The sequence below is a fragment of the Myripristis murdjan genome, chromosome 16, assembly GCF_902150065.1.
Source record: "Myripristis murdjan chromosome 16, fMyrMur1.1, whole genome shotgun sequence".
In the NCBI taxonomy this organism is placed as follows: domain Eukaryota; kingdom Metazoa; phylum Chordata; class Actinopteri; order Holocentriformes; family Holocentridae; genus Myripristis; species Myripristis murdjan.
In genome coordinates, this window is record NC_043995.1 from 29,098,964 (window position 1) to 29,125,646 (window position 26,683).

A 26,683-nucleotide genomic window follows, 5' to 3' on the forward strand; every position below is an offset into this window, starting at 1 on the left:
CAACACAACAAGCATGAAAGAAGTAAGAAATCAGAGCTTTAAGACACTTGTTTTCTGGTTTATATTTTTTATTTTGTATTTTGATGTGATGTGTTTTATGTGTTGCAGAACAGGAACCTCCTGCAAAACCGTTTTTTAATTAAGTCAGGCCAGTTTTGAATTGTAACATCAGTAATGTTACTTTTAATTGTTTTCCTGTTTAATAAAAAAATAAAATCAAATAAAATAAAAAATAAGCTTCTGTTCCTGTTAACTCCACGGGGTTTGTCATGTCTTTGCAGATTATCAACTGGAATCTGTTCTGTTTTTATCATCGTATTTGATCACTTTTTAATGGCTCTGCTTCTGTTGTATCATGACAAGAGCTGGAGTTTATTGATGATTTATGTTTTTTTCCTCCCAGGGAGAGAACCAAGCTGGTGTACTCCATGTACAGCCGCATGTCTGGAGAAACGGTGAAGAGGAACCTGATGAAGCTGGGAGTGGACTTCTTCGTCCTGGAGGACTCGTGGTGCACCAGGCGAACCAGGTGACTCAGCAGCACAAGCGTCCCCTCGCTTGAAGAACACACTCTGACGCTCTTTGCCGAGTTTCTTGTACACATCACATTTGCATTTTAGGCGATGTAATTTGGCGCTCCTATTAATAAACAGCGGTTTATTATCCTGGTAGAATTTGTGTTCCCATCTCTTTACACACACACACACACACACTCACAACTTGTACATCTTTTTTTTTTTTTTCTCCTGCCCTCTCTCTTCCAGGCCGGGATGCAGCATGCCAGAGATCTGGGATGTGGAGGACCCCCAAAACGCCGGCAAAGCCCCTCTCTGCTCCCACATGTCCAGGAACTCTCGGCCCCACTTCACCACAGTTTTTTCCAACAACGTTTACAAAGTCCTCAAAGTCCCCAAAGTTGCCAAAGATCTCAGATAACAGCCGGGGTCAGACTGGTTTAGCAGCACCCTCTAGCTGTTTCTGTTATTTGTGTTTTTTTTTTTTTTTTTTTTTTTTTTTTTTTTTTAAGGATTACTTTGTTTTTTTGGTCAATCTCTCTGTTGGAGAAGCTACTGCCATTGCTGCTTTTTACTCCCCAAAACTCCAAGCCACTACAGCTCCCCATTTTTGCGGTGCTCTGATTCACTGAGCAGTGGGCTAATAATCAATCAGAAGCTCAATAGTTTCTCATGAATCTCCAACGTAGGACTCATGGCACCCTCAAGGTTCATGGTTGTGTTTTTGACTTTAGAAAACCCCCAAATCCCCCCCGGTTTGCCAGTGATGTTGTTCCACGTTCATGTTCTGATTCCTGAGTGGCACTGAAGTCCGTACGGCGGCGGCGTCCTGCATTCAGTTCCTTGCCTCGGTTCTGTCACATGGAATCCTTATTTTTAGGAAATGTTTGGTTTTGATAACGCAGCTGTCATGATAAAGTTCACATATCAGTATGTTTTTTTTTTTGTTTGTTTGTTTGCTTTTTTTTTTTTGTTACTTTGGAGAATTAATTTTCTTTGGCTTTTGCTTTAGGAGTCACTTCTGTCTGTCAGGACCAATCGAAGATGTCCACGTACTGTGAAGCAATACCCTTTGCAAACTTGACAGCTGCTGTATTCATTCTGTTGTTATGCACAGTGTTGATCTTAAAACGATTTTGAATAGTACTATGTATTTTTTTTTTAAATAATTTATTTGTATTAGCATTTTTATGCAAACTTGTATTGAATGGTATCAGATTTTTATTTCCGCAGAAAACAGTGTTTCAAAGTCTTTTGGATTTCAAAGGCAAGTTACGTTTTGAACCTTTTCAAAACCTTTCAATACATATCATTTAGCGTTGCGGTCCAGTTGAAATTCCTTCAACTAAAAATTTGAGTTTTAATGGAAATTCATATAATAACAGGGCTGTCATTCTTAATTTAAGTATAAAAAAGAGCTGCTTTGGTGACAAAGGATTGACTGTTTTTTGAGTTTTAGATTAATTCACTTTCCTGTTAAAGGTGAATTGTCCCCGAGCTGCCCTGTTACAGTTGCCCATTATCAGCAGTTTTGTGGGAACCCAAACAATCTGTTTCAAGTCTACCAATGTTTGGCCTTTAAATGCTCTCTTTGGTCTTTAAGTTATTATTTATTGCCAAAGCAAGTCTATAAATAAAGCTGCGCTTTTCAGGGTACTGTAGCACATGAAAGATGTATTTTGGTGATTGAGAACTGTCAGAGAAACAGAGTGCTAGTTTCGTGACCTGAGTTCTTTAAACAACCGATCTTAAAATGTTGGTAGCAGTAAATTTTCTTTATCGTAGCAGTCATTGTTTACTTCCTCAAGCCACGCTAATAACCATTTACATCCAGTGTGGATTAATTTGTTGCTGTTATTACTTGCTACATCTGGAGTTTAAATAAGCAGATTTGAAAGTCATGACACACTTTCCAAAAGGAGGAACTTTGTGCTTAAATCTGTAGCTCGTACTGTCAGAAAGTGGCCTTTACAGCTAGGTAAAATTAGCAGTGGATTTTGGCACCACGGCTGCATGTTGTAGTAACGGTTAGAACTGATATAATCAAACCTGTGCGGCTGTGTTTCACTGCTGCGATGTTGCAGTCAGCTCCCCTCCTGCTTTCTCTGTTTGTACAGTGTTGGCTCAGAACAAAGTGCTGTTGTCACTCAGAAAACACTTTCTTGGCTCCTGTGTCACTTTGCCGAGCGATGGCAGTGGTTGCTAGGTCACTGTTGAGCGTTACAGCACACAGAATCTTTTTTCAATTTTATATTCAATGTAGTCATCATCACTCATGTTGTTAGCACCGCAGCTCTGAAATGACCCGAACGAGCCAGGGCCGCTGCAACAGCCAACGGAGGTTTTTCAGAGATGATTTTGAAGAGCTGCCTGTCTGGAGGCGGGAGATGCCACCATGTTGGAGGAGTGACAGCAGATGATGTTGTCACATTATCCCATCGGCTGTGCAAACTGAACACAGCAGAGATGTTAACTTTTGGTTTCTGTCATGTGTACTCTGACCTCCGACATGGTGCCACGTTCCCTCCTAATATTCTGCGACGGGCTGCGATTGTGTAAATGCTGCAAGTTTACGCATGAAATGAGTTTTCTTTTTTGTGTTTGAACGTCCAACAGGCTGTGAGAGACATGGAGACACAGCACAGCGTAGAGTTATCCTCACTCATGGGGCTCTCGCTCAGTAAGCTACAGAATGAGATGATTAGTGTCGTTCTTCATGATTTATGCACATTCACTGTTGCTGTGTGTGCCATATTAGTAACATGAGAAAATATCTGATGTGCCAGAAAGTGATCTGTTAAACAACTCATACAGTATATGTTAAAATTTCATTTATATTTTGTGCTTTTGATTTCAGAGTTGTTTATTTTATATAGCACTCATGATATCTGGGGGATCCACGGTGTAGAAGTGTTCCTGAGAGTCAAGTGCCCATTTTTAGGGAGTCTGACCGACTGTGGTCACACTTCCTGACACATTTTTATCGTAAATAGGTTATTCCTGTGGCAGGCCTAGCTTTGTTCCAGATGTCTTTTATAATATTTGTCTATTTTGTCTGTATTTTAAAAATTAAAATGTTTCTTATGAGCAATGTGGCATTTTTTTTCCATCTTGAATTTATGTTTGATCAAGAGAAATGGTGCAGTGATTAATGTGTTGTTGTAAAATGTATTTATCCACAGAGGGTTTTACTCAGCACACCAGCAGGTTTCAGCGGTGCTCAGGCTTCCGTCACAACTGTTATATTTTATTTCTTTCAGAACATTGTTTAAGGTTGAAAATTAAACTTTTATTAGCATGAAATTGATAATTATTGTCAGGATCAGCTATGAAATTGTAAATATACTTGTACATGTATAATGAAAGTTCTGTACTAAAATACTGCATATCCATTTTGAGAAGAAAAATAACTTCTTTCAGTAGCTCAGAAATGTCGAGGATCCAGTTTGTTGAGTCCTTGGTTGATAAACTGACTTTAAGTTACTTACTTGAAAAAGTACCATGATCCATTTTAATGTGTATCAGTTCTTTTGAGTACAGTGGGTACAACTTAATGATCTTGTGGAACCAAACTCTTCAATATCTGAAACAAATAAGAACTCGAGTACTTTGCAGTACTGGGACTCTGCTGAGTGGCAGTAATGAGCTGAACTTAGGGCTTCATAGCCTGAGTTGAATTTTGAAAAGCGTTATATTTTATATCTGCATCTACTAGTGGGCCTTCACAATAAGAGTAGGCTTAATAATCTGTTAATACTAGAGAGACTTGGAGCTCTTTCGTAAATGTCTAAGCATGTCCAAGTCCACTTTTACTAATGTAACAGTGGAAAAAAGTCTAGATGCCCCAGGAGCCTGGTTCAAAGGTTCGTTGTACTGAGTCTCTTCATTAATCATGGGTGTGTTTCGGGCGTAACATGCAGTAAACCAGTCAGAGTGCTATCTCCCATTCCCTTTCGAAGCCAGGTGCACTCACACCTTGGATTGCAATTATAGTGGCGCATTTTCCAGGTAAAAAGGAAGGCTATGCAGAGGAAACAGATCTGCTCGTGCATGAAATGAAAGCACAAAAGCAGATTATCTACGGCAAAAGCAGGACTCCATCAAAGCTCCCTGAGGTGAAGCAGGCGTCCCTGTGTGTGGAAGCAGAGTATACTCGCGTTGGCACCCGCCTATGTAGGTTTGCATAATGACCTTAAAATAACAGAATCCTGCATCACTGACCTCAGTCCAGTTTGGTGGTCAGCCTCTTTCACCTGCCTCAACATAGCGATGCACCAATGACGGGGAACGTGGCTCAGTTGTAACAAGGACATCCAGCCAGAAGGAGCCTAGGACTGGATTTTATTCAATAAGTACGCCACACATCGCAGGGGCACTCAAAACAACGAGGCTTTGAACTAAAATATTCACATATCACTAGGTGCAGTTCAGATGTCACCTAGTGCAGCGCCACCTGGAGCAGTGCCACCTAGAGCAGTGTCACCTGGTGCCATGCATTCTTCAGGGGTCACCCGGCACGTTGTTTAGGTGTCACCCGGAGCAGTGTTCAGGTATCAACAGGTACGGTCTTCAGGTGCAGTGTAACCTGGCACAGTGTCACCTGGAGCAGTGTTCAGGCGTCACCTACACCAGCGTCATCTGGAGCAGTGTTCAGGTGTCCCCAGGCGCAGTGTAACCTCGTACATTATTCAGGTGTCAGCATAGCAGTGTTAGTTTTGACAGCCATTTTAATTTTAGTCTTAGTCTTCTTGATGAAAATGCTTATTAGTCTTAGTCACATTTTAGTCATTGCTGTCCTTAATAGTTTTAGTGTAGTCTTAGTCGACGATAATTGAAAACATTTTAGTCTAGTTTTAGTCGCCGAAAATTAAAAATATTTTAGTCGAGTTTAAGTCATTAGTTTTAGTCATATATATAGATAGATAGATAGATAGGTAGATAGATTGATAGATATAGCTACACATACACGCACGTATGTCTTTAAAGTTTGAACTAATTAAATCATGCCAATAGGCGGTGCTAGGGCATCGGGAATGGGGAAGCTAAAAAAAAAAAAAAAAGCATTTTTTTTCTTAACATTTCTCCAGTCCCTGACCCCATCAGCAGTAAAAGCTTGGTGCCTAACACTGCACAAAAACTGTCGGCATGGGAAACAGAATATGGCGTCTACCTGCTTGCTATACTCAAGCCATGGAGAAACTGTGATGTGGTGCTACAGGACAGGGGCCCTTACAACAGGAGAAACATGAGGTTCCCCAGGTGCCTTTCTGATGAAGAAAACTCAGAAGGTGCCCTCTCAGATGCCTTTAATTTCAAGTGAGAAAACACCATGAAGTGCCTTTGCAATGGAGAGAAAAAATACCAATGAAAAAAAATTACGAGGCACTCTCTAATCTCCATTCCAGGTGTGGTGTAGGGCCGACGTTCCCAAACTGAGGCTTCGTATCATCACAGACAGAAATTATGTAGTTACAAAATTATAAATTACATGATACTTTTTGTTACACTACAGTCATCATTACCTTGTGAAACAGAGGAAGCTGTTTGCTTTTCTCCTTGAGCTTCTGGAGAGCTCTGGGAGGCTGAGCAGAGGCTCACTGGAAACATACTCTCTCTGATAATATGAAAATGTAAAATAATACAATTAATTACATTTTTTTTTTTTTTAAATCAGCCGTTGTCTTTTTATGAGCATGTTCTGATGATTGTAAAAGAGAAGCTTCCAGTCTAGAGCAGCACATTCATTTTGTTTATAGAAATATATAGGTATTAGAGGTGGTCTGCTGTTTATGCTCTAAAAATAATTTGTTTTTTTGTTCTCTGACATGAAGTTACTGTAAAAAACATGAAAGTAATTAAATAGTTGTTAAGTAGTTTTCATGTGTTATTGTTGAGAGCGGGGTTACTCGAGTCTGTCTCACGGATGAAGTGGCTCAGACTGCTGGTGCAGCGTTGTGGATGGGCAATTTAAAAAAAAAAAAAAAAATAAATTAGTTAAATATAAATTCAGATTAACTATTTCAGTTGATAAGTGGTGGTTCAAATCTGTAATTCCGGAAACGTAACTGCAGAATGCAGTCCTGGTGACCATCGGTTTCTTGGTAACCTTTCTTACTAAGGCCCTTCTCCCGTGATTGGTCAGTTTGGCCGGGGGACCAGCTCTTGAAAGAGTCCTGGTTGTGCCAGACTTCTTCCATTTGAGAATTATGGAGGTCACTGTGCTCTTGAGATCCTTCAGTGCAGAAGAAATGTTTTTGTAGCCCTCCTCAGATCTGTGCTTTGCAACAATCCTGTCTCTGAGCTCTGCAGGCAGCTCCTTTGACCTCCTGGTTTGGTTTTTGCTCTGATATGCATTCTAGAGAGCTGTGTGCCTTTGCAAATCATGTCCAACCAATTTAATTTACCACAGGTGGACTCTAATCAAGGTATAGAATCATCTCAGCGAGCATCAAGAGAAATGGGAGGCACCTGAGCTAAATTTCAAGTGTTGCTGCAAAGGGTCTGAATACTGTGATATTTCAGGTTTTCCTTTTTAATACATTTACAAAACTTTTTACAATTCTGTTTTCACTTTGTCATTATGGGGTACTGAGTGTAGATTAGTGGGAGAAAAAATGAAGCATTAGGCTGCAACATAAAAGTGAAAAAAAAGTGTAGGGGGTCTGAATACTTTGAGTGCACTGTATGTGGATCTGTGTGTGTGCGTGTGTGTGTTTGCGTGTGTGCGTGTGTGACAGAGTGGACTCAACGACGCTATTTGTCACTTTTTGCCCTGTTCATTTCACCTTTGTTTGTTTAGTTTCATTGCCTGTTTGACTGCCTCATTCTTAATGAGCATTCTCAATTTCCTGGGTCAACACAGTAAAGATAAACATATAACGAAAGTGAAGGTGTGTATCCGGTTTTAAAGCGGCTGCTCCTACCAACAGCAACAACAGCAGCTTTCATATTAAGTTTATTCTCTGGGAGTGCCATTATCACTAACCCCTTCTTCCATGTAGCTAACTGTGTTGAAACACATCTCACCTTTCCATGGATGTGACATTGACCTGCTTTTATTACTTTCTCTCTCTCTCTCTTGCCTCTCTCTTGCCTCTTCCTCATTCATTCAGTCAGCAGGAGAGTTTTGGCGTGGCATATTAGTTCTGCCGTCTGTTATTTAAAATATTAATAAAAAAAAAAAAAAAAAAAAAAAGTCAGCAGGCCTTTATTAGAAGTCCATTAGTAGTTAGGTGGCGACTTTTTTCACGAACATGGCATGTCCTTTCCACAACGATCGAGTGGGTGAAGGTGCAGAATTCGATATTGATCGGGAGATGGTTATAAGACCGCGCATAGATGTTTTAGCATTTCCAGATAGATCATGCCAAGGTCTTACCTGTTTGAACAATGTTTTTATATTTCACAATAAGCCGCTGCCAAGTGCGTTTCCCCCCCGTGGGATTACTGCACCCAAATGAAATAAATTAATAGGCTACCATTCAAGCAGTTTTCCCTGTAATATTATTACAACGGACTCCATTTAAACTTACGCATTGACCCGAGCAGCAATGTTCTCCCACGCCGCCTCCCTCTCCTTTGCCACTGTTCAAAAACATGTTCAAACTCGCTGTATGAATGCATGAACTGGGGTGAAAAACGCTGCCTGACGCTTTATTTTTCTCTCTATGGTCACTCCACGGCTCCGTAGTACACAAACATAAAACTAGAGAAGAAGAATATTTCATTTTTAATCCAGAGGACGTCGCACAATTCAAATATAAGGTGTACTGTACAGCCAATAAAATTGTCGGGACATGAAGACAGGTAAAACTGCACAGCTAATAGAGAATGTTAAGTTACGTCACACCGCTTTGCATTGTGGGGCGTCGGCGCCATTTTTAAAGGTACGCGAATGTTTTTTCCTTTGTCCGTTATCTTGTCTCCCTAAAATCAGTTGTCAAACCAATTAAAAGTAGTCATGGTCGGGCTGTACTGCTGCATAAAAAACTGTCACAGCAGATCACATAATCGAGCTGGCAAAAAACTGGACAATGGCGCCCGCTTTTTCTCATTTCCTAAGTGGAAAATACACGAAGGAAAACAAGTTGAGAAGCTGACCATAGGCAGAACCGCCACTGTGTATGTCCATGACACAGACACCAGTGTTTTTTCTTTGTATTTTGACACCATTTTCTCCCTCTCTTTTTCTGCTTCGCAGTGGTGGTTCTGCCTATGTTGCCGCCCTAGGCGAAATTACTGGCTTGCGCCCTTTCATGTTACTACTCCAACCCCCCCGCCCCCGCGGCACCAGTCGGCCGTAGCACCGGGGCACCATCAGTCAGCATCAGGCGGGCCGGCTGTGGCACTGGCCGGCATCAGGCCGCTTACCTGTCAGATCCGGCAGACCTGACCGGGTGGGCGCGGTACCGGCTGGTGCCGCGGCCGGTCCGCCTGATGCCGGCCGGTGCTGCGGCATGTGCGGGTCAATACGGTAGTCTAGAAAACTGGCGAATCAATTTTTTTTTTTCGTGCGCCTCCAAGTAGATTGCACCCTGGCCGGTTCACAGTTCTCCGGCTTGTGAATGAGCAGATCTTGCACCCATCCACTGGTGAACTGCTCATGGGCTGCTAAAGATTTATAAGTTTTGAATTCGTTTAATGTATATGCACTCAGTCCAAAAACAAGATAGTTTACAATGTCCGGATACGTCAGTGGAGGGAGCACATCGGGGTCTTGAATCCAGTTGTTGGTCGTTAGAACGTATGGATCAATACCGTTTATAAATTGGAGTTTTTCTGTGTATCATTGCTTTGCGGTTAATTTAAGATTGCCAAAGTAGGATTCTCCTTCATTTTCTTTTTCCTTCTCCATCTCTTTTTCCTCTTGTCCTTCTCCCCTAGCTCTTATTCTTTTTCATTTTTCTTCTAGGTCGGTTTCCCAATACTTTTATTTACATTCCCGTACCTTTAAAAATGGCGCTGACACCCAAAATGCAACGCGACGTGACGTCAGCTTCACATTTATGTGGAACTACTTCCGCTTTTTGCAAAACATACCTCACCACTTCCGGTCCGTCCGTCAGTACTGCAGCTATGGCCTTGTTTTATCTTGTAACACATCAGTCAGAGAGGTGGCAGCTATGCTACCTGACATCATGTCTACACGGCCACATATTAAGAAGATTGTTATTCATGCTGGCTCATTTGACATCCTCAAGAATAAATCTGGGTCTGAGACCCTAAAGAAAGACTTTTTGTTTTTATTGGAAACACTTAAAAAACTTCACTCAGCGGTGTCTTTCATCCCTGGACCTATCCCAACACTCGGCAGAGGTTGCGAGTCCTTCCCCTTACGAAAAAAAAAAAAATATTGCAGTATACTGGAAAATATCATGCGATCTATTAGATAATGCATTTCCATATATGTGAACTAGTCTTCATATTTTCCAATATATTGAAATATATGCATAGACCATACATGTCTATATATTGATGCATATTAAAAAAAAATATTGCAATCAAGACCAAAAACGGCACTATTACATGCAATAGTTTCTCTTTATATGTTCAAATATACAGCAATATAAGCATATATATATATATATATATATATATATATATACATCGCAACATAATATATTAAAAAATATATTGGAATTTTTCTTAACATTGCATATTTTCCAATAAACAACCATAACATATGTATAGACCATGCATGGTATATATTTAGGGTCCGGGCAGCTTAGGACACCGGACACTATTGTACTCCTAGGTATTCTTTCTTTCTTTCTTTTCTTCTTCTTTCTTTCTTCTTCTTCTTCTTCCGAGGAAATCATAGTTCCCATGGAAACTCAAGACAATAGTCCTGATGGTGGCGCTATAGCAAGCCTCTAAAGTTCAAAACTTTGAAAATTCATAACAAATCAACCATATGTGCTACAACTTCAAGACTTTCATGAAACTGTAGCCTCAATATTGAAGAAACTTTTGTACATTTAAACCTATTGAAAATTATGAAGTCCATCACTCTGTTTTTTCAAAAACTGTAAAACTTTTTAAACCTATGTCCTCCCACAATTTTTGCTCAAAGGGAGACATCGTATGCGATGTGGATGATATTTTGTAGCTGTACGTAGTTTGATTTTGTTGTACTGTTTTATTTTTGCTTTACATACTATGTATGTATGTTTATTTATGTTTGTCAACTCACAAACCCTGGTTTCAAAACAGTAAATCCATTGGCCTAATGAGAGGCTCTCTTCCCAAAATAACACATTTTGTTTGCAAAAGGCTCTTACCATGACAAAACATTTCAAACATGCAGCAAAAGCACATTTTGTCAGCGCCCAATACAACTAATCCAGCCACTCACTCACTTCATACTCAACACCAGAATGCAACACAGCCTTTTCAGTCTGAGCAGGTTCAACCTTACTTTTTCCTGCATGTACGGTAGTCATATTTTTTTGACGATTTACATCGTCACATATTGTAAAGCAAGTAGCAAAAGCCAATATTTCCCTCAAACAACTCAACTTCTGCCCAAATGAGTAGATTCCTTCAATCAGCTATACTGTACTGTACCACAGCTGACAGCAGAATACAAAATACAGCTGTCAGTTTGAACAAGGTTCTCCTGTGAGCTACACATTCAAATGTGAACTTACAGTAAAGAACTGCATCCAAACTCAGAAAGGCTTTGAAGTGAAATTTTACTGTGTTGATGGAAAAACTGAAATACTGTAATTCACATACAGTATTACACAGAAAAACTCAAAGGAGTTGAAAAAAAATACAGAATACAATTTATAGGCCCTTTTTTTGTAGGTGCATACTGACTGATTGGTGATTGGTGGAAAGGGCAGTGATGCAGGTGCACTAGTGATTTCATAGAGATTCAGGTGCAAAAGAGTGTGAAAAATGTGTGAATCCAATGAAAAGGTATGAACACATTTGCAAAAGAAAACCTCTGCTGTGGTTTGGAGGTGAAGATGACGACAAAAGTGGATCCCAGTTTCATCATACTGGAAAAAGTGATTGAAAAAAACTGTACTGTAAAGTACAATATACTGTATACAGTATACAGTTGACAGAGTTGACACCTTTCTTATTTATTTTTATTTTTTGGTTATTTTGGAAACAGCTGTTACTGTGAAAAGATGCTTAATTTCTGTTTTGAGCTTTGCAGAATTCTTTTTGAAGAAATAAATGAAAAGCAGTAAAAACTGCAGTGTTTTGTGTTACAGTTTTTTTAAATTGCTAAAACACAAAACCCAATTCTCTAAACCAAATGACCAGTTCTCTAAACACATTTTATAAAACTAGCCTCCATTTGCCAAAACCATAAACACATTTCACATGAAGACACAATTCACAAAATGCAATCCTCTTTTTCTCATAAATCTAAACACATTTTGTCTTGCTAAAACACAAGTTGCAAAAAACTCTGCTCACATTCTCAAATTAAAGCTCATGTGATGCAAAATGCTTGCCACAGTCAGCAAAATTTGAACACAATGAACACACCTGGCTTCATTCATTAAACATAACAACTCAAAATTGAAGACAGTTGTTGCAAATGATGTGACCACACCTATAAAAGCCAGTTCAGTGTGCACAGTTTGCTGAAGGTACAAACGTACACAGTGTACATGTACACAGTGTACAGTACAGTGGGTGCACATACTGTGTTGCTCAGTGGCCTACAGTACTACTGTACAATACTGTGCTAGTGTATTGACTGTTGTTCTGAACACGTGAAAACACTTTCACATTTTCACAGAGGATATTCCGGTTGGACTCGATGGCTGCACAAATACCTTTTTTGGAAAAATATTATTTATATGGACAAAAACTTGTTTGCATAAAAAAGCCACCGGCTGCCATCATCAGGGCTAATGCCGACCGGTGCCGTGCTCACCCAGTCAGGTCTGCCGGATCTGACAGGTGAGCGGTGCGCAACTACTGCCATATATACCTTTCATAATAAATCAACTTTTGTTCATACGCGGCTGCAGCAGCACAACGGACAATGACACAGACAACATGGTTGATTATTGACGGCGCAATGTCACCATTTGCCGGTAATCGTGGCATCAGGCGAGCCTACCTACTGGTTTACATATGCAAGTACAATACATGAGTATTTGGTTAGACCCCCAATATTAGACAAGGGCGTTTTTTCAGGGCATTTTCAATGGAAAAAATATCGTCCTATATTCAGATGAATACGGTAATAGAAAACTGCTTTGCAGCGCTGATGTTTTTTTTTTTTTTTTTGGCGCTCGTGTCGCCCCCCATGCCTAAAACCGCTACTGGTGATGCCGCACAATGATTGTGGTGTGTGTGTGTGTGTGTGGTATAGTTCCATAAATAATAATAATAATAATAATAAAAAAAACATCACACCCTGAACATTGTGTTTTGTATTGTTCTGTGTAATGGATCCTCTGTAGTGTTTGCATTGAGTTGTGATACAGTACAGTAGTGTACATACTGTATTTTCTGTAGATTTACGTACTGTTCATATGAAACACACAAATCTGTGAATGCCCAATACTCTACAGTGATATATTTTGAGAACAGATACTGTAAGGTTTCTAAAAATGTGCTTTGGCAGTTGTGAAAAAACGTAAAAAGAACATTCTCACACACTGAACATTGTGTTTTCAGTTTTTTTGATGTAGTGTGTAATGATGCGTATAGTGTTTAAATTTTTGCAGGCTTTGAGCAGCTGTTTTGGTGTGAAAGTTTGAGTTTTGAAAAGAGAAGGTGTGGTTTTGTGTATGTAGCTTTAGAAAAGTGTGTTGTGTTTAGAGTTTTGGGAAAATGGAGGAAAGTTTTGTGAAATGTGTTTTAGCAATTTAAAAAAACTGTAAGTATGTTATTGTGTTGCTTGCTGCTGTGAAAGTGTGTTCATATGATGGAAATGTTTATCCTTTTGTTATCAGAGTTGCATTTTGACAAAGGATTTTTAAGTTTTGATGACTGAGTTTCAGTTTGCCATAAATGTGTATGGTTTATTTCCAGGTGTTGTGTCTTATTTGCGTTGTGTTTAGAGTTTTGGCACAGTGAGCAAAGCATTTGTAAAATGAGTTCAAGCAATCAAAAAAAAACTGTAATATATGTTCTATTCTTATTTTTTAATAAGGGCTGCAGCTCTAAGTACACCTGCAACAGTGGTTTTCTGAAAGATTTACCAATGAAGCTCCTGGCAAAGACAAACTGCTCCCCTCATTCTTACCAAAACATTTTTACGCTTCCATGAACTTTTGGGAGTCCTCTGGGTCTTACCTGCTCCATCATTTCAGCTCTGCTCTGACTGAACAGCCTGCAAGTCAAAAGCTCCGCCCAGCAGCCTAAAGGCAAACACACACAGACGAGGCAGGTGCGAGGCAAGTGCTGTCTGCGAAGTGCTGTAGATGTAGACTATACAGCACTCTAAATATAAGGGTCTTTTTACTCTATTCTAAAATAAAATAAAATTTAAAAAATATATATTCAAAAATATGCACGTTGTGTCTTATTAATGACCAAAAGCCCTTTAAATAAAACTACCACCCCACCCTCCGGGAATCACAGACCTTGTGGGAATCATCTTTTTCCCACTCAAATGTCACATTAACCCTATAAAGCCATTTGCTATATAAATTTACATCATCCTTTACAGTCCTCATTCAACTAATCTTATGAATGAATGAATAAATGAATGAATGAATGAATGACTAAATAAATAAATAAAAGTAAAGATAAAATGAAAAGGACAACATGTGGCATTCATTTTGAAGAAAATTTATTTATATAATTTATAGCGAATATGATTATTTGATTATGATTATGATTATCCAGCAGCAGAGAGTGTCGTAACAATGCTGTGTTCAATATTGAAAACAGTCATCTCAGACTGAATCAAAAGCAACGAAGCAACAGCATTCGACCATAAAGCACAGACCAGACAAATCACAAGCAGCCCAGTGACATTATATCTGCATACAGAGCAGCTCTAGACCAACAAGAACAACCTCCAATCCAGCTTTCACTAGAAAAGTCTGGAAAACTGAGACAGAGCTAAACAATGTGCTCAACCCAACTTTAACCTTTACTTCCAAAATATTTTGCACAATAAGTACCACTTATTTTCCAATGCTGCAACACCCATCAGCTCTACGATGATACATCATGGTCAGTAGAATCACAGAAGTCAGGCAGCTCTGTTGCGGCAATATTTGTCCCTGGCATCATTACCATCATGATTGATTTTCATATTGACAATCTAGAAAGTGAGGCTTAATCAATAACTGCAATCAGTGTGAGCCTGCATGAGAGCATCACTCAATGTAAAAAGGGAGTGTGTTGAATTTCTCGGCCTCCTCAGACCTAGTCCAGGCTGTGGCCGTACACCTCCACCTCACACAGGGTCAGGTACTCTCTTCTTCCTGGAACGACAACGTTGACGTAGCGCCCCTCCATCCCATTACACTGGAAGGTTTCGGTACCACCTCCAACGATGTGCGAGACCACAGCACACCTACCAGGAGAAGCAGAAATCATTTTGTTACCAACAGTTCAGGTGAACAAATGGACACAAAAAAGGATGTTTCAGTTTCAACACATTCAATCATGTGACTGATATGTTTGTGTTTGTGCCACTTCTGAGCACAACATTACTGAACATGTTGTGGGTAAACCTTGGTTTTATTCTCTTACATGATGCTATAGACGTTTTTGAATTTATATTTTATGATGTTTATGTAGAAGTTAACAGTGTTACTGTTTTAAAAAGTACAAATATTTTTAAATAGTTGTTTAAAGGACAGAGAAATGGTTTTGTGATCAGGGAAAGAAAAGCGAAGCGAAGGAGAAATGCTCTTCCCTCCCTCAACAACTGAGGTGTCTTTGAGTAAAGCACTGGTCCATACGCGTTTCAGATGTGTTTGCACATGATTATACACGCTTTTATAAGAACATGTTGTCTTGTGAAGTAGCACAAAGGTGTGTTGTTCAGAACTAGACACGGAGTTGTGTTGAAAATGAATGCCAAGATTGTCCAGTAACAGTTTTCAGTATTCCTGATAAACTACCTGGGATTGTTGTTGCCATTGTTGTCGAGGGAATTTCCAATACGGATCTCAATTCCATTGATTCTTTCTGGTAGAATATCTCTGTTAGTGATGCTGACAGAATCCACCTTATAGGTTTTGAGCAGGTCCAGTCGCCACCAGGGGCTGAAGTTGTATTGCGTGTGACTGCAGGAGCCTTGGTACCAGTTGCTGGCACGATTCCCATCTATGGCATTCATTGGGATTCCAGCTGGATACACTGACGACTGCGTTGCTCGTCCTCGGAGTGCCAAATTCTCTCCTGCACAAAGGGCTTGGTGACAAAAATCAACAGATCAAAATCATGACAATCTGTGGGTTTTATAAAACTCACCATATGTATTAAAAATCCATAATCCCACTAACTTTTGATTTCTCAGAAATAGGAGATGCAACTTTTTTGTTCAATTTATCCCAGTTCATGTCTCCTATAAAAATCCTGTATGATTTAAGACCGAAATAAACTTATTCATTCATTGCAGTTTGTACATACATTTCATTTAGACACAAAACTTTGTCTTATTACCTGTAAGCCCATTGACTGGAGGAAAATAAACAATAATCACATTTCAAAACATGTCACAACTCAAACTCTCACCAGTCGCAGAATATCCATAGACTTCCACTTCGCAGAGTGAAAGGACTTTGTTTTGACCCTCCAGTCCCACAGTCACATAGCGTCCCTCCACTTTGCTGTCAAAATTCAGAGTGAAAGACTTGCCCAATGGAACCTGAGGAACAGAACCATCCCTGCAAGACAGAGAGACGGAAAAGTCCATAAAGATGTCTAAGATTAAAGGACTAGTTCACACAAAAATGAACAAAAATATCATTATCTTCTCACCTTAATGACAATTGAAACATTTGTTTACATGTTATTAATACACATAGTGAGCCATGTGGCACAGCTTCATTTCAGGCGGCTCCATATCAACTTACATGAATAGTAACAACAAAAGAGTGTGCAGTACAAGAACATCCAATCAGACAACTTTTTGTGGATAAAAAAAAGCTCAGGAAAGAGTAGTGGTCACTTTATCCACATGCTTATTGTCTGATGAGTCTTTATATTCACTTACGCTTTTTTTGTTCTCCAATCTTGAATAGGAGAATCCGAGATGTAGATATTTGCCCCAGTGGTCTGGTGTGCACAGCAGTCTCTGACTGAGATGATGATGGAGGTGATAATGTAGGAGTCCAGCAGGTCCACTCTCCACCAGGGGTTCGTTTGTGGGTGAGTATTAGTGCATGATCCAGCCATGAATTGAGATTGGCGGTTTCCATCGATGGCATTGGAGGCGGCACTGTAGCCTGTCCATGGTGCGCCTATGATTGATGACTGAGTCGCTTTCCCACGCAAGGCCAGATTTTCTGTGAATGTGGCATACATTTAGATATACATTTAGTTGATGATTTGTCATTGTTTCTCAGTAGCTTGCCACAGCTGGTTGTGTCTAGTATAAACAATATGTGCTGCTGCTGCTGCTGCTGTTTAGGCACCATGATCACAGTTATTGCAAACTTACCCTGCATTTCAGCTAATCATGTAGTATCTGTCACCGAATGCTAACTCACTTCCACAGTATCAAACAACACATGGCAAGGCGCTGCTAATGGCTGGTAGCTGCTGGTGCTAAAGACAAGACAGGTAACTGTGTCACAGTAATTTAAATATGGAAACAAAGCTACCTTTGCCCGTTCAGTTTTACTTAAAATGGGAAAAAATGAACCCACCACAATAATGTTCCTCATATCTTTTATTTCTAACCTGCATACTGTAGATTTAGCCATGTTTTGCACACAGCCGATTCTCCAACTGACCTCTATGACAGAAACAGCTGCGACTAGATTGACACAACTGCAAAGTTTCTGATGCAGTAATCAAACCAATTAAGGCAGCCAGTGCATTTTATTTAAATAATCACAGGCTGTGATTGTAATTCTCCAGCAGTCAAAGATACACAGCATGAGAAAAAAAGGAGGAAAATCCGCACACTGAATTGGAGCTCCCAATAAACTTTATTGACTAAAAAACAACATTTCGTTTTACAGTCTTCCTCAGGCAACTATAGAGTAATGACATGGCAAGTGGCAGGTGGACACTTTATACAGTTTATTGGGAGCTCCAATTCAGTGTGCGGATTTTCCTCCTTTTTTTCTCATTTGGATCCTCTGATCATCCAGCTCCTGGCCTAAAACAAGATTGGATAGCATGCCATGATATTTATTGCATGATATTTATTGCAGATATGTTTCAATTGTATGCACACAAAAGCTCTTTTATGGCTGATGATTGTATTTTTTAACTGTTTCTGAGAGCCAAATGCAACAAGATTTCATTCCAGTGCACTGTTTTTCATGCATGTGTGCTTGAATGACAATAAAGTTATCTATCATCTATCATATCTATCTATCATTTTATGGCAAAGACAACATAAATTTCACAAGATCATATTTACTTGAAGCGGTGGTAACCGTGCAGGTGCCCAGGAGAAGCAGCAGGAGGATAATTATGGTGTGTTTCATCTTTCTGGTTGAGAGAGAGACAATAAAAAGGGACATTAGTAGATTTGTCATCATTACTGTGTGAAACTGATCAACAACACATGGCTCCACCTTACAGTTTAATTTCAAAAGAGGTAATAAAGTGATTCCCAATGGAAGCAAAAAAAAAAAAAAAGGAAATAAAATGAAATAAATAAAACAAGTCATGAACTCATCATTTAAAAAAAAAAAGGAGTATAAAAAATATAAAACAAAATTCAAGCAACATCTGGAAAGGCTCTCAGATTAAAAGATCAGAAGCAAGGAAAAACATTGCTCCTCTGAAGAGCGAGCTTTCTTAGATGGAAGGTAAGACTGCCACACAGTTTCTTTAATTACACTTTAACTTTAACTAAAATTTCTTTTATTGCTCAGGCAGTGGATCAGCAGAGTTGAATCAAAAGACACTTAAAGAATAATTTGGGGAGAGAAAGAAAAATGTTTCGCACCTTCTCTGTGGTCAAAAAGGATTTAAGGAGAGATGAAGTAAAAATGCTCTCAAAGATGGTGAGTCTTGATGCGCCCTCTTCAAGCAGCTCGCCGATGCGCTTCAGAACTGCCTGTTTGCAGCTCTTTTTATACCTCTCTCTCTCTCTCTCTCTCTCTCTCTCTCTCTCTCACACACGCACACACACACACACCAGATCATGCAGATCACAGTTGGGCATCACCATGTTCCCAAATTATGAAGTAGACTTTGCACATTTTTTTTTTTTTATTAAGATAAGGAAACAGTTGGTGGATTTCAGCAAATTTTCTTGGACCAGGGTGTTGTCTGTTTACTTTAGTTAACTCATAAGAACAGTTTATTTACCAGAATAAAAATTATATGATTACAACTTTTAGTACACAATTTAATATACACGTTGTAAGAAGGATTTACATAATTGTAGTATTATCATTAGCATTCAAGAGATATTTTTCTCACCCAGTTGAGAACTCAGAGCAATCCACCACTTCTCAATCTCTAGCTCTTGCTGTGTGTCTCCTTGCCCAATCGTACTGTCAAGGCCACCACACACCTGCCATCACTGCGCAGCAATGGTCGGGGCCAGGCAATTTTAGGCATTTCGGAGCAACAAGTGGAGAATAGGAAGATGAAAAGAAAGGTTGCATTCTAAGGTGCATTTTGCATCAGTTGAGGCTTGAACTGACAGTTTCTTGCATGAAGGATAATGCTCTATCTCACTGAGCTAATTGGCAAGTGTCAATTAATGCGAGGCTTCACAAATTGACTAAGCCAGTCAAATGATAGCAGCTACCTACGCATGGAAAGGCAGATTTCAAACCACTGTAAAAAAAAAAAAAAAAAAAAAAAAAAAAAAGCAGTCATCAAGACAAAATTCTGAAAATACACATATTGCATGTAGATGTAGAGGGTGGAAAAAATGGCCTCTGTTAAGAAAAGGAAAAAAAACTGACACCCCCCTTATTTTTTTCAAAACATGTTAGTAGCTACAACCTAATATTTAACATAACATTTGGACTAAATGTTGTTGTTAATTTTTTGTGACAGTAGGTGTCGCTGTAACACTAGGGTTCAGTAGGGGACGCCCAACTCAAGCCGTGTCGGTGATGAAGAAGTAGAATAAACATGGCACTTGAGCTGACAACACTATTATAACAGTGTCTGTTCCTTACTGCTCCACAGGTATGTAAAACATGGTGTTAACAACTCAGATTGAGTTGACATGTTACATAAATGTTAACTAAGCATTTCTTGACATGGTACAGGACATTACCAGTTACGTCTGTGAAGTATTAGTGTTGGGTTCATGAGTTATGGAATAACAGTGAACTTGTGATAGTGTGCGATGCTATAAATTGTGTACATTGCTACCAGGTTGGTTCATTTAAACATACTTAGTAGAAGGGAAATACATATTAAAAAATGTTTTATTGTTATTTTATTGTTACACTGAAATATTTTTATGCAGTCTACATTTCAGTTATGCAGTAATATTCCTCTGTAAGGAAAGTAGTGTAAAGTTTAAGATGTTGTTGAAACAACTTATTTTCAGTAAGAAAACCAGTAGAACACACTGTTTAGGAATAATAGTCAGCCTACTATAAAGATGTGTCTATGTTAACTGACTGGTATTTTATTTTATTTATTTTATTTTATTATTAGACACATGGAAAATACATTGGTACTGTGAACGATAACTGACAATAACAAGCTGAAAGACATTTATGTTTTTTTGTCATCCAGACATTTTGTAGTTAAGAAGGATGTTAAATTCCAGTAATATTTTTAAACTGCTTTGTGTTATGAAGTAGAATAAACATGGCGCTTGAGCTGACAACACTATTAAAACAGTGTCTGTTCCTTACTGCTCCACAGTTTTCCAGGGCTGTGCAGCGAGTTTGCTACCGGCCCAGGTACCCCTAGGCTTGAGGTCGGTAACATAGACAGCATGGAGATGTTGGTTTTTAACAATGACTGATTTGCTCCATAAGTGAAAAACTGATGTTTAAGTGTAAAGTGTACAAAGGTTCCTTCGGTATTGGGGCTTCATTTTGATGAAAGTTGCAAAGCTGTAGCACATATGGTTGATATGTTATGAATTTTCAAAGTTTTGAAATTTAGAGGCTTGCTGTAGTGCCACCATCAGGCCTATTGGCTCGTGTTTGCAGCTGAGGAAATCTGGCATGGGACTGGACCTTTGTGCAAAGTTTGGTGAGTTTTGGCACATGGGAATGTTGCACAAGCTGAGGCTTGAACTCGCAATCTTTGACACCGAGGCCTGGCCTCTATCTCACTGAGCTAAAACTTCACATGCAGCTTCACAAACTGACTGAGCCAATCACTGACATGCAGGACCACAGCCATCCATGCATGGAAAGGCAGATTTTAAACAGCTGTCAAAAATTCAGTTATTAAGACAAAAATCTGAAAATACACACATTGCATCTAGACAGCATGGAGATGTTGATCATTTGTTCTTAACAATGATTGATTTACTCCATAAGTGATAAACTGATGTTTAAAAATGCCATTCTTGCATTGACTGCAATTGTTCACATGAGAGCAAAATTCAAAATGCTGTCAAAAATTCAGTTTTTGAGATACAGTTCTGAAATTTGCCACACATCATCTACCATGACTCCAAAATTTTGTCAATTTTTTCATGAACATTGAAGATTTATTTACCAAGAATTTGCAAGTATATGTTTACAATAACGTTTACAGTCAAACATTTTAATGCACTGTAGGCTTAATTTTTAATAAATCAAAAATCTGTGTAGATCATTTGTGTAGGACAGTCTGAAGATGCTCTGTAGCAAGTTTGGTGACATTTGAGCAAAAATTGTGGGAGGAGATAGGTTTAATAAGTTTTACAGTTTTTCAAAAAAAAAAAAAAAAATAGAGTGATGGATTTCATAATTTGCAATAGGTTTAAATGCACAAACGTTTCTTCAGTATTGGGGCTACATTTTGGTGAAAGCTGCAAAGCTGTCGCACATATGGTTGATTTGTTATGAATTTTCAAAGTTTTGAAATTTAGAGGCTTGCTGTAGTGCCACCTCATTTTTTTTGTCTTTTTTTAAATCCAAAGACATGTATTTCACATCCACATGATACACTGCGTAACTAAGACAGCTTGTGAGTTGCCACAAGGTTTATTTATTCACTTTGATGGAGCTATCAGAATCAGAATCAGACTCAGAAACAGTAATATAGTAACTGAATGGTGTCTAGGGAAAAAGGTATGAATTTAGGCTTATTCAGCAACATTCATAATACTCCAACAATGCCATATCTCCCTCAAGTATATCATGCGCCTGTACAGTTCACTACATTGGGGGCACTGTTTTGATTACAGTATGGCACCACTGTGAGCTGTGCCAGTTTTCTAACTGGCTAACCCCAGTAACCTGGTGCGACGCATTCTTCAGGGGTCACCTGGCACAGTCCTCAGGCTTCACCCGGCATGGTGTTAAGGTACCAGCCAGAGCAGTGTTCAGTTGTCACCTGGAGCAGTGTTCAGGTGTCACCTAAACCAGTGTCACCTGGAATAGTGTTCAGGTGTCCCCAGGTGCATTGTAACATGGCGCAGTGTAACCTGGGGCAGTGTTCTGGTGTCACAAACCAGTGTCACCTGGAATAGTGTTCAGGTGTCCCCAGGTGCATTGTAACATGGCGCAGTGTAACCTGGGGCAGTGTTCTGGTGTCACAAACCAATGTCACTTGGAGCAGTGTTCAGGTGTCTCCAGGTGCAGTGTAACCTGGCACAGTGTTCAGGTGTCACCTGGAGCGGTGTCCAGCTGTCCCCAGGCGCAGTGTAACCTGGCAGAGTGTTCAGGTATCAGCAGGCGCAGTCACCTGACATGGTGGCACGGTCTTCAGGTGTCATTTGGCGCAGTGTTTCACCCTGCTTCACCCTGATTCACCCTGCAGTGTTCAGGTGACACCTGGTGCGGTGTTCAGGTGACACCTGGTGCAGCGTTCAGGTGATACCTGGTGCAGCGTTCAGGTGTCACCTGAAGCGGTGTTCTGGTGTTCCCTTGCGCAATGTAACCTGGCACAGTGTTTACGTGTGACATGGAGCAGCATTCAGGTGTCCCCTGGCTTGGTGCAGCCTGGCACAGTGATCAGGTGTCACCTGTGTGTCATGGTTTTGTGTTTGTTGTGTTTTGTTTGATTCTGTTTCTTTTGCCTGGTTCTTTTAGTGAACCAGTTCAGAGTTTAAAATGAAAAATATATTATGCTTTCATTAAGCTTACAAAAACGAATACAGCCCATGTCCATATCAAATTAATCACTCAGCCTCTCAATCATTATTCGATTGTTAAAAAAAAAAAAAAAAAAAAAAAAAAAATTAAGCCTGTCTGGGCAGGCCAGTGAACAAACTGGGTGGGCCAGTGCCGCCCAGGCCCAATACTAGCTACGCCCCTGTTGCAGACTAGCCGCAACCCAGACACCAGCCCCAGCATCCCAGCAGCCCCAGCTACCAGCCTCAGCAGCCCAGTGAGTCCAGCCACCAGTCCCAGCAGCCTGGTGAGTCCAACCACCAGCCTCAGCAGCCCGGCGAGTCCAGCCACCAGTCCCAGCAGCCTGGTGAGTCCAACCACCAGCCTCAGCAGCCCGGCGAGTCCAGCCACCAGTCCCAGCAGCCTGGTGGGTCCAGCCACTAGCCTCAGCAGCCTAGCAAGCCCAGCTACCAGCTCCAGCAGTCTAGCAAGCCCAGTTCCCTGTGTTCGACTGGCTGACCCGGTCCCAGTCCCTGTCCCAGTTCCCCAAGTTCGACTAGCTGACCCGGACCCAGTCCCTGTCCCAGGTCCCCGAGTTTGACTGGCTGTCCCTGTCCCAGTTTCTGTCCCAGTTCCCAGAGGCCGACTGGCTGCTCCTGTCCCAGTTCCCCGAGCCGGACCGGCTGCCCTGGCACCAGTCTCTGTTCCAGTCCCAGTTCCCCGAGCCCGACTGGATGCCCCAGCCCCAGTCCCTGTCCAAGTTCCCGGAGTGGATGTTGCCGCTGCCCGGTGGCCCCGAGTGGACGTTGCCGCTGCCCGGCGGTCCCGAGTCCACACAGCCACTGCCCGGCGATCCCGAGTCCACGCTGCCGCTGCCGCTGCCCGGCGGTCCCGAGTCCACGCTGCCCGGCAGTCCCGAGTCCACGCTGCCCAACTTCTGGGAGTCTGTGCTGCAGAACTTCATGGTTGGCCTGCAGTCTGGTGCCGCCCGCACTGCCGCCATCCAGGGAGGTTCTGCCTCGGCCGCCAGCGCTCTGGCCGTCTGCCCGAGCACCACCCCGTGCTTGGTTCCCGGCACCAGGGCCGTCTGCCCAAGCGCCGCCCCATACTTGGTTCCCGGCGCCCTGGCCGTCCGCCCAAGTGCCGCCTCGTCCTTGGTTATTCGCACCCTGGCCGTCCGCCCGAGCACCACTCCGTCCTTGGTTCTTCGCGCCCTGGCCGTCCGCCCGAGCACCGCCCCGCCCTTGGTCATCTGCCCTCCGGCCTTCGACCAGACTCCGGCTCTGAGCCCTGTTTTGGCCTCCTCCTCCTCCCCCCGTCTTATGACAGCCATCCATCCCCGTGCCCCTGATACTGTTTTTGGGACTTCAGGAGCCGTCCCTTGAGGGGGGGGTTCTGTCATGGTTTTGTGTTTCTTGTGTTTTGTTTGATTCTGTTTCTTTTGCCTGGTTCTTTTAGTGATTTCACCTGTGTCTTGTTTGCTCCTTCCAGTGCCACACCTGTCCTGTGTCTGTTAATCATCCCTGATTGTTCTGATCCCTCCCAGTGTTTGCCTCAGCCTATCCTCTGTGTTCTCCTGTCTCATGCTCCAGCCCCTTCCCCAGGTGTGTCTTGTTTGATCATTTGGTTCTTGTGTATTTAAGTCCTGTTTTGAGTTCTGTTCCTGGTCGGTTCATTGTATTGTGCTGTGCTTCATTGTGTTCTGTTCCGTTCTGTTTCCTGCCTGAGTTTCTTGTGTTCCCTGATAATTAAGTTTTGTTTTTCATTGAGCATTTTTTGCCTGCGGCTCCTGCTTTTGGGTCCTCCACCTTCCAGCCCCCGTGACACTGTGATGGTGTTCAGGTGTCACCTGGAGTGGTATTCATTTTTCACCTGGAACGGTATTCAGGTGTCACATGGAGTTCTGTTCAGGTTTCACCTGGAGCAGGATCACCTGGCATGGTCTTCAGTGGTCACCTGGAGTGGTGTTCAGGCGTCACCCAGCACGGTGTAATCTGGTACAGTGCTCATTGGTCACCTGGAGCCGTGTTCAGGAGTCACCTGGAGTGGTACTCATTTGTCACCTGGAACAGTCTTCAGGTGTCACCTAGAGCAGTGTTCAGGTGTCACTTGGCACAGTGTCCCCTGGAGTGGTCTTCAGTTGTCACCTGGAAGATGTTCATGTGTTCCCTGGCGTAGTCTTCAGATGTCATCTGGAATGGGGCTCAGGTGTCACCTGGAGCAGTGCTACCAGGCATAGTCTTCAGGTGTCACCTGGTGCGGTCTTCAGGTGTCAGCTGCAGTGGTGTTCAGTTGTCACCAAGTGACATTGTGCCAGGTGACACCTGAACACCGCTCCAGGTGACACCTGGAGACCATGCCAGGTGACACCTCATACCAACAATGTACCTGACCACACCTCATTTTGAGACCTTGGGCACACAGATGGGCATGAGTGCTATTCAAACAAAGTGGGAGCTGGACGGGAACGGCAACCATGCCCGTTGGAAACTAGCAAAAACCACTGATGTCGCACTTGGTGCTGCTTTGCACCAGGTGTAAGATGTTGATGTTCTCTGCAATTTGGGTGAAAAAGTATGCTGTATCCAGGTATCAGAATTGGTAATCTGCCAAAAGAGTTGGCATACTGGATATTGGCAAAAAATTCTATTATATGTATCATAACTGATGGTCTAGTTGCTTTCTTCTGATCTTGCTTTTAATCTTGCTTCTTTGCTCCCTTCCTAAAACATAATTTTATTAGAGGGCCTTAATACTGTTGTGTGTGTGTTCCAATATTGAACACTGTAAAAGTGCAGTCTACACCTGATTGTATTTGCACCCACCTTGACATTACATCACCCCTAATGTGTCCTCGTTTGATAAATACTGTCAGCTGTTAGCCATTTTCCATTCATCCATTATCTCCACTATTCAGTTCCACCTGTCACCCCGCCAAAGCCAATTAAGCCCTGCCTGTGACCCTTGGCGGTGCCTCAGGCCACAGTTAGCCCTGTCTGCCCCATGAGCATTCAGTGGGCCATGAGCACCTGAGAACTGGCCCTGACATATAACCCCACTGAGGCGCGATCAAAGACTGAAGTGACAATTGAAACGCAACTGGCCTTGACACAAAAAAAGCTTGCTCGTGTTTGGCTTGCTTTACTGGTACTGTTCTTCTCCAAAATGAATGGCCCAGCGACGTATCTGGAAAAGCAAACAACAAGATTTTGAAAGGCAACCCAAAGCTGTAAAAAATGTTTCGAAGGATGCACAAACACTTGCTTGGTGCTTTATCAACAGACTTTTACAGCCAACTTGCTTGCTAACTGGTGGAACTTCTTTATTCGAGTATCACCATGAAACAACTCCCCTTAGCAAGTCAGTAAGTAAGTAAGTAACATTTACTTCTAGAATAAATTGAACACAGCTCAAGCTGACCAAAGTGCTGTACAAAGGACATGCAAAGTTAACAGTAAACAATAAATAAAAAACAACAATAAACAGCAAAGGTTACATACAGAGTTACAGACATGACAACAAATTATAAAGTTAGCGGGCCAGTCATGGTGCAGCGAGTACACCATGATTGTCTGTGACCGTGGGACATATAAGAGAGATTTTTTGTCAGATCTAGGACCAAGGAGATGAGTGCCAGTGAATTAGGTCTGTGATGTAACACAGAGCACATGGAGTTTAAATTGATTCCTAAAATCAAAAGGCAGCCAATGAAGAGAGGTTAGGACTCGGGTGATGTGCTCACACTTTTTAGTACAACATCCTGGCAGCTGCATTTTGGATCATCTGCAGTCAAGATAATGAGGACTGGGGAAGGCTAAAAAAAAAAAAAAAAAAAAGGATTTGCAGTAG

The 26,683-nt window shown here is 41.4% G+C and overlaps 2 protein-coding genes across 2 annotated transcripts in view; one reads left to right on the forward strand and one right to left on the reverse strand.

Annotated features, from left to right (window-relative positions):
• Positions 1-2,169, forward strand: part of dpy19l1l (dpy-19-like 1, like (H. sapiens)) — a 196,285-nt gene extending 194,116 nt beyond the window's left edge. Inside the window, exons 21-22 of the mRNA XM_030071710.1 lie at positions 404-529; positions 765-2,169. Of these exons, the coding sequence (XP_029927570.1) occupies positions 404-529; positions 765-936 (298 nt within the window). The 3' untranslated portion in view covers positions 937-2,169. The remainder of the gene's footprint in view (positions 1-403; positions 530-764) is intronic.
• A 12,565-nt stretch (positions 2,170-14,734) lies between these two features.
• LOC115373374 (fucolectin-6-like) lies at positions 14,735-18,121 on the reverse strand. Its single transcript, XM_030071722.1, has 5 exons — positions 18,055-18,121; positions 16,675-16,966; positions 16,194-16,345; positions 15,578-15,857; positions 14,735-15,024 (listed from the first exon to the last, which is right to left on the reverse strand). Exons 1-5 carry the CDS (start codon positions 18,119-18,121, stop codon positions 14,874-14,876), a joined length of 942 nt encoding a protein of 313 aa, XP_029927582.1. The 3' UTR covers positions 14,735-14,873.
• Between the last annotated feature and the right edge of the window lie 8,562 nt (positions 18,122-26,683).

What these genes read in the sequence shown, in the direction of transcription:
- LOC115373374 (XM_030071722.1), bottom strand. Translation starts at nt 18,121, where the DNA reads ATGAAACACACCATAATTATCCTCCTGCTGCTTCTCCTGGGCACCTGC. An exon ending in CACGGTTACCACCGCTTCAA is followed by an intron (nt 16,967 to 18,054) that starts GTAAATATGATC and finishes CCACATTCACAG; the next exon opens with AAAATCTGGCCTTGCGTGGG. An exon ending in CTATGGATATTCTGCGACTG is followed by an intron (nt 15,858 to 16,193) that starts GTGAGAGTTTGA and finishes CCCTTTGTGCAG; the next exon opens with GAGAGAATTTGGCACTCCGA.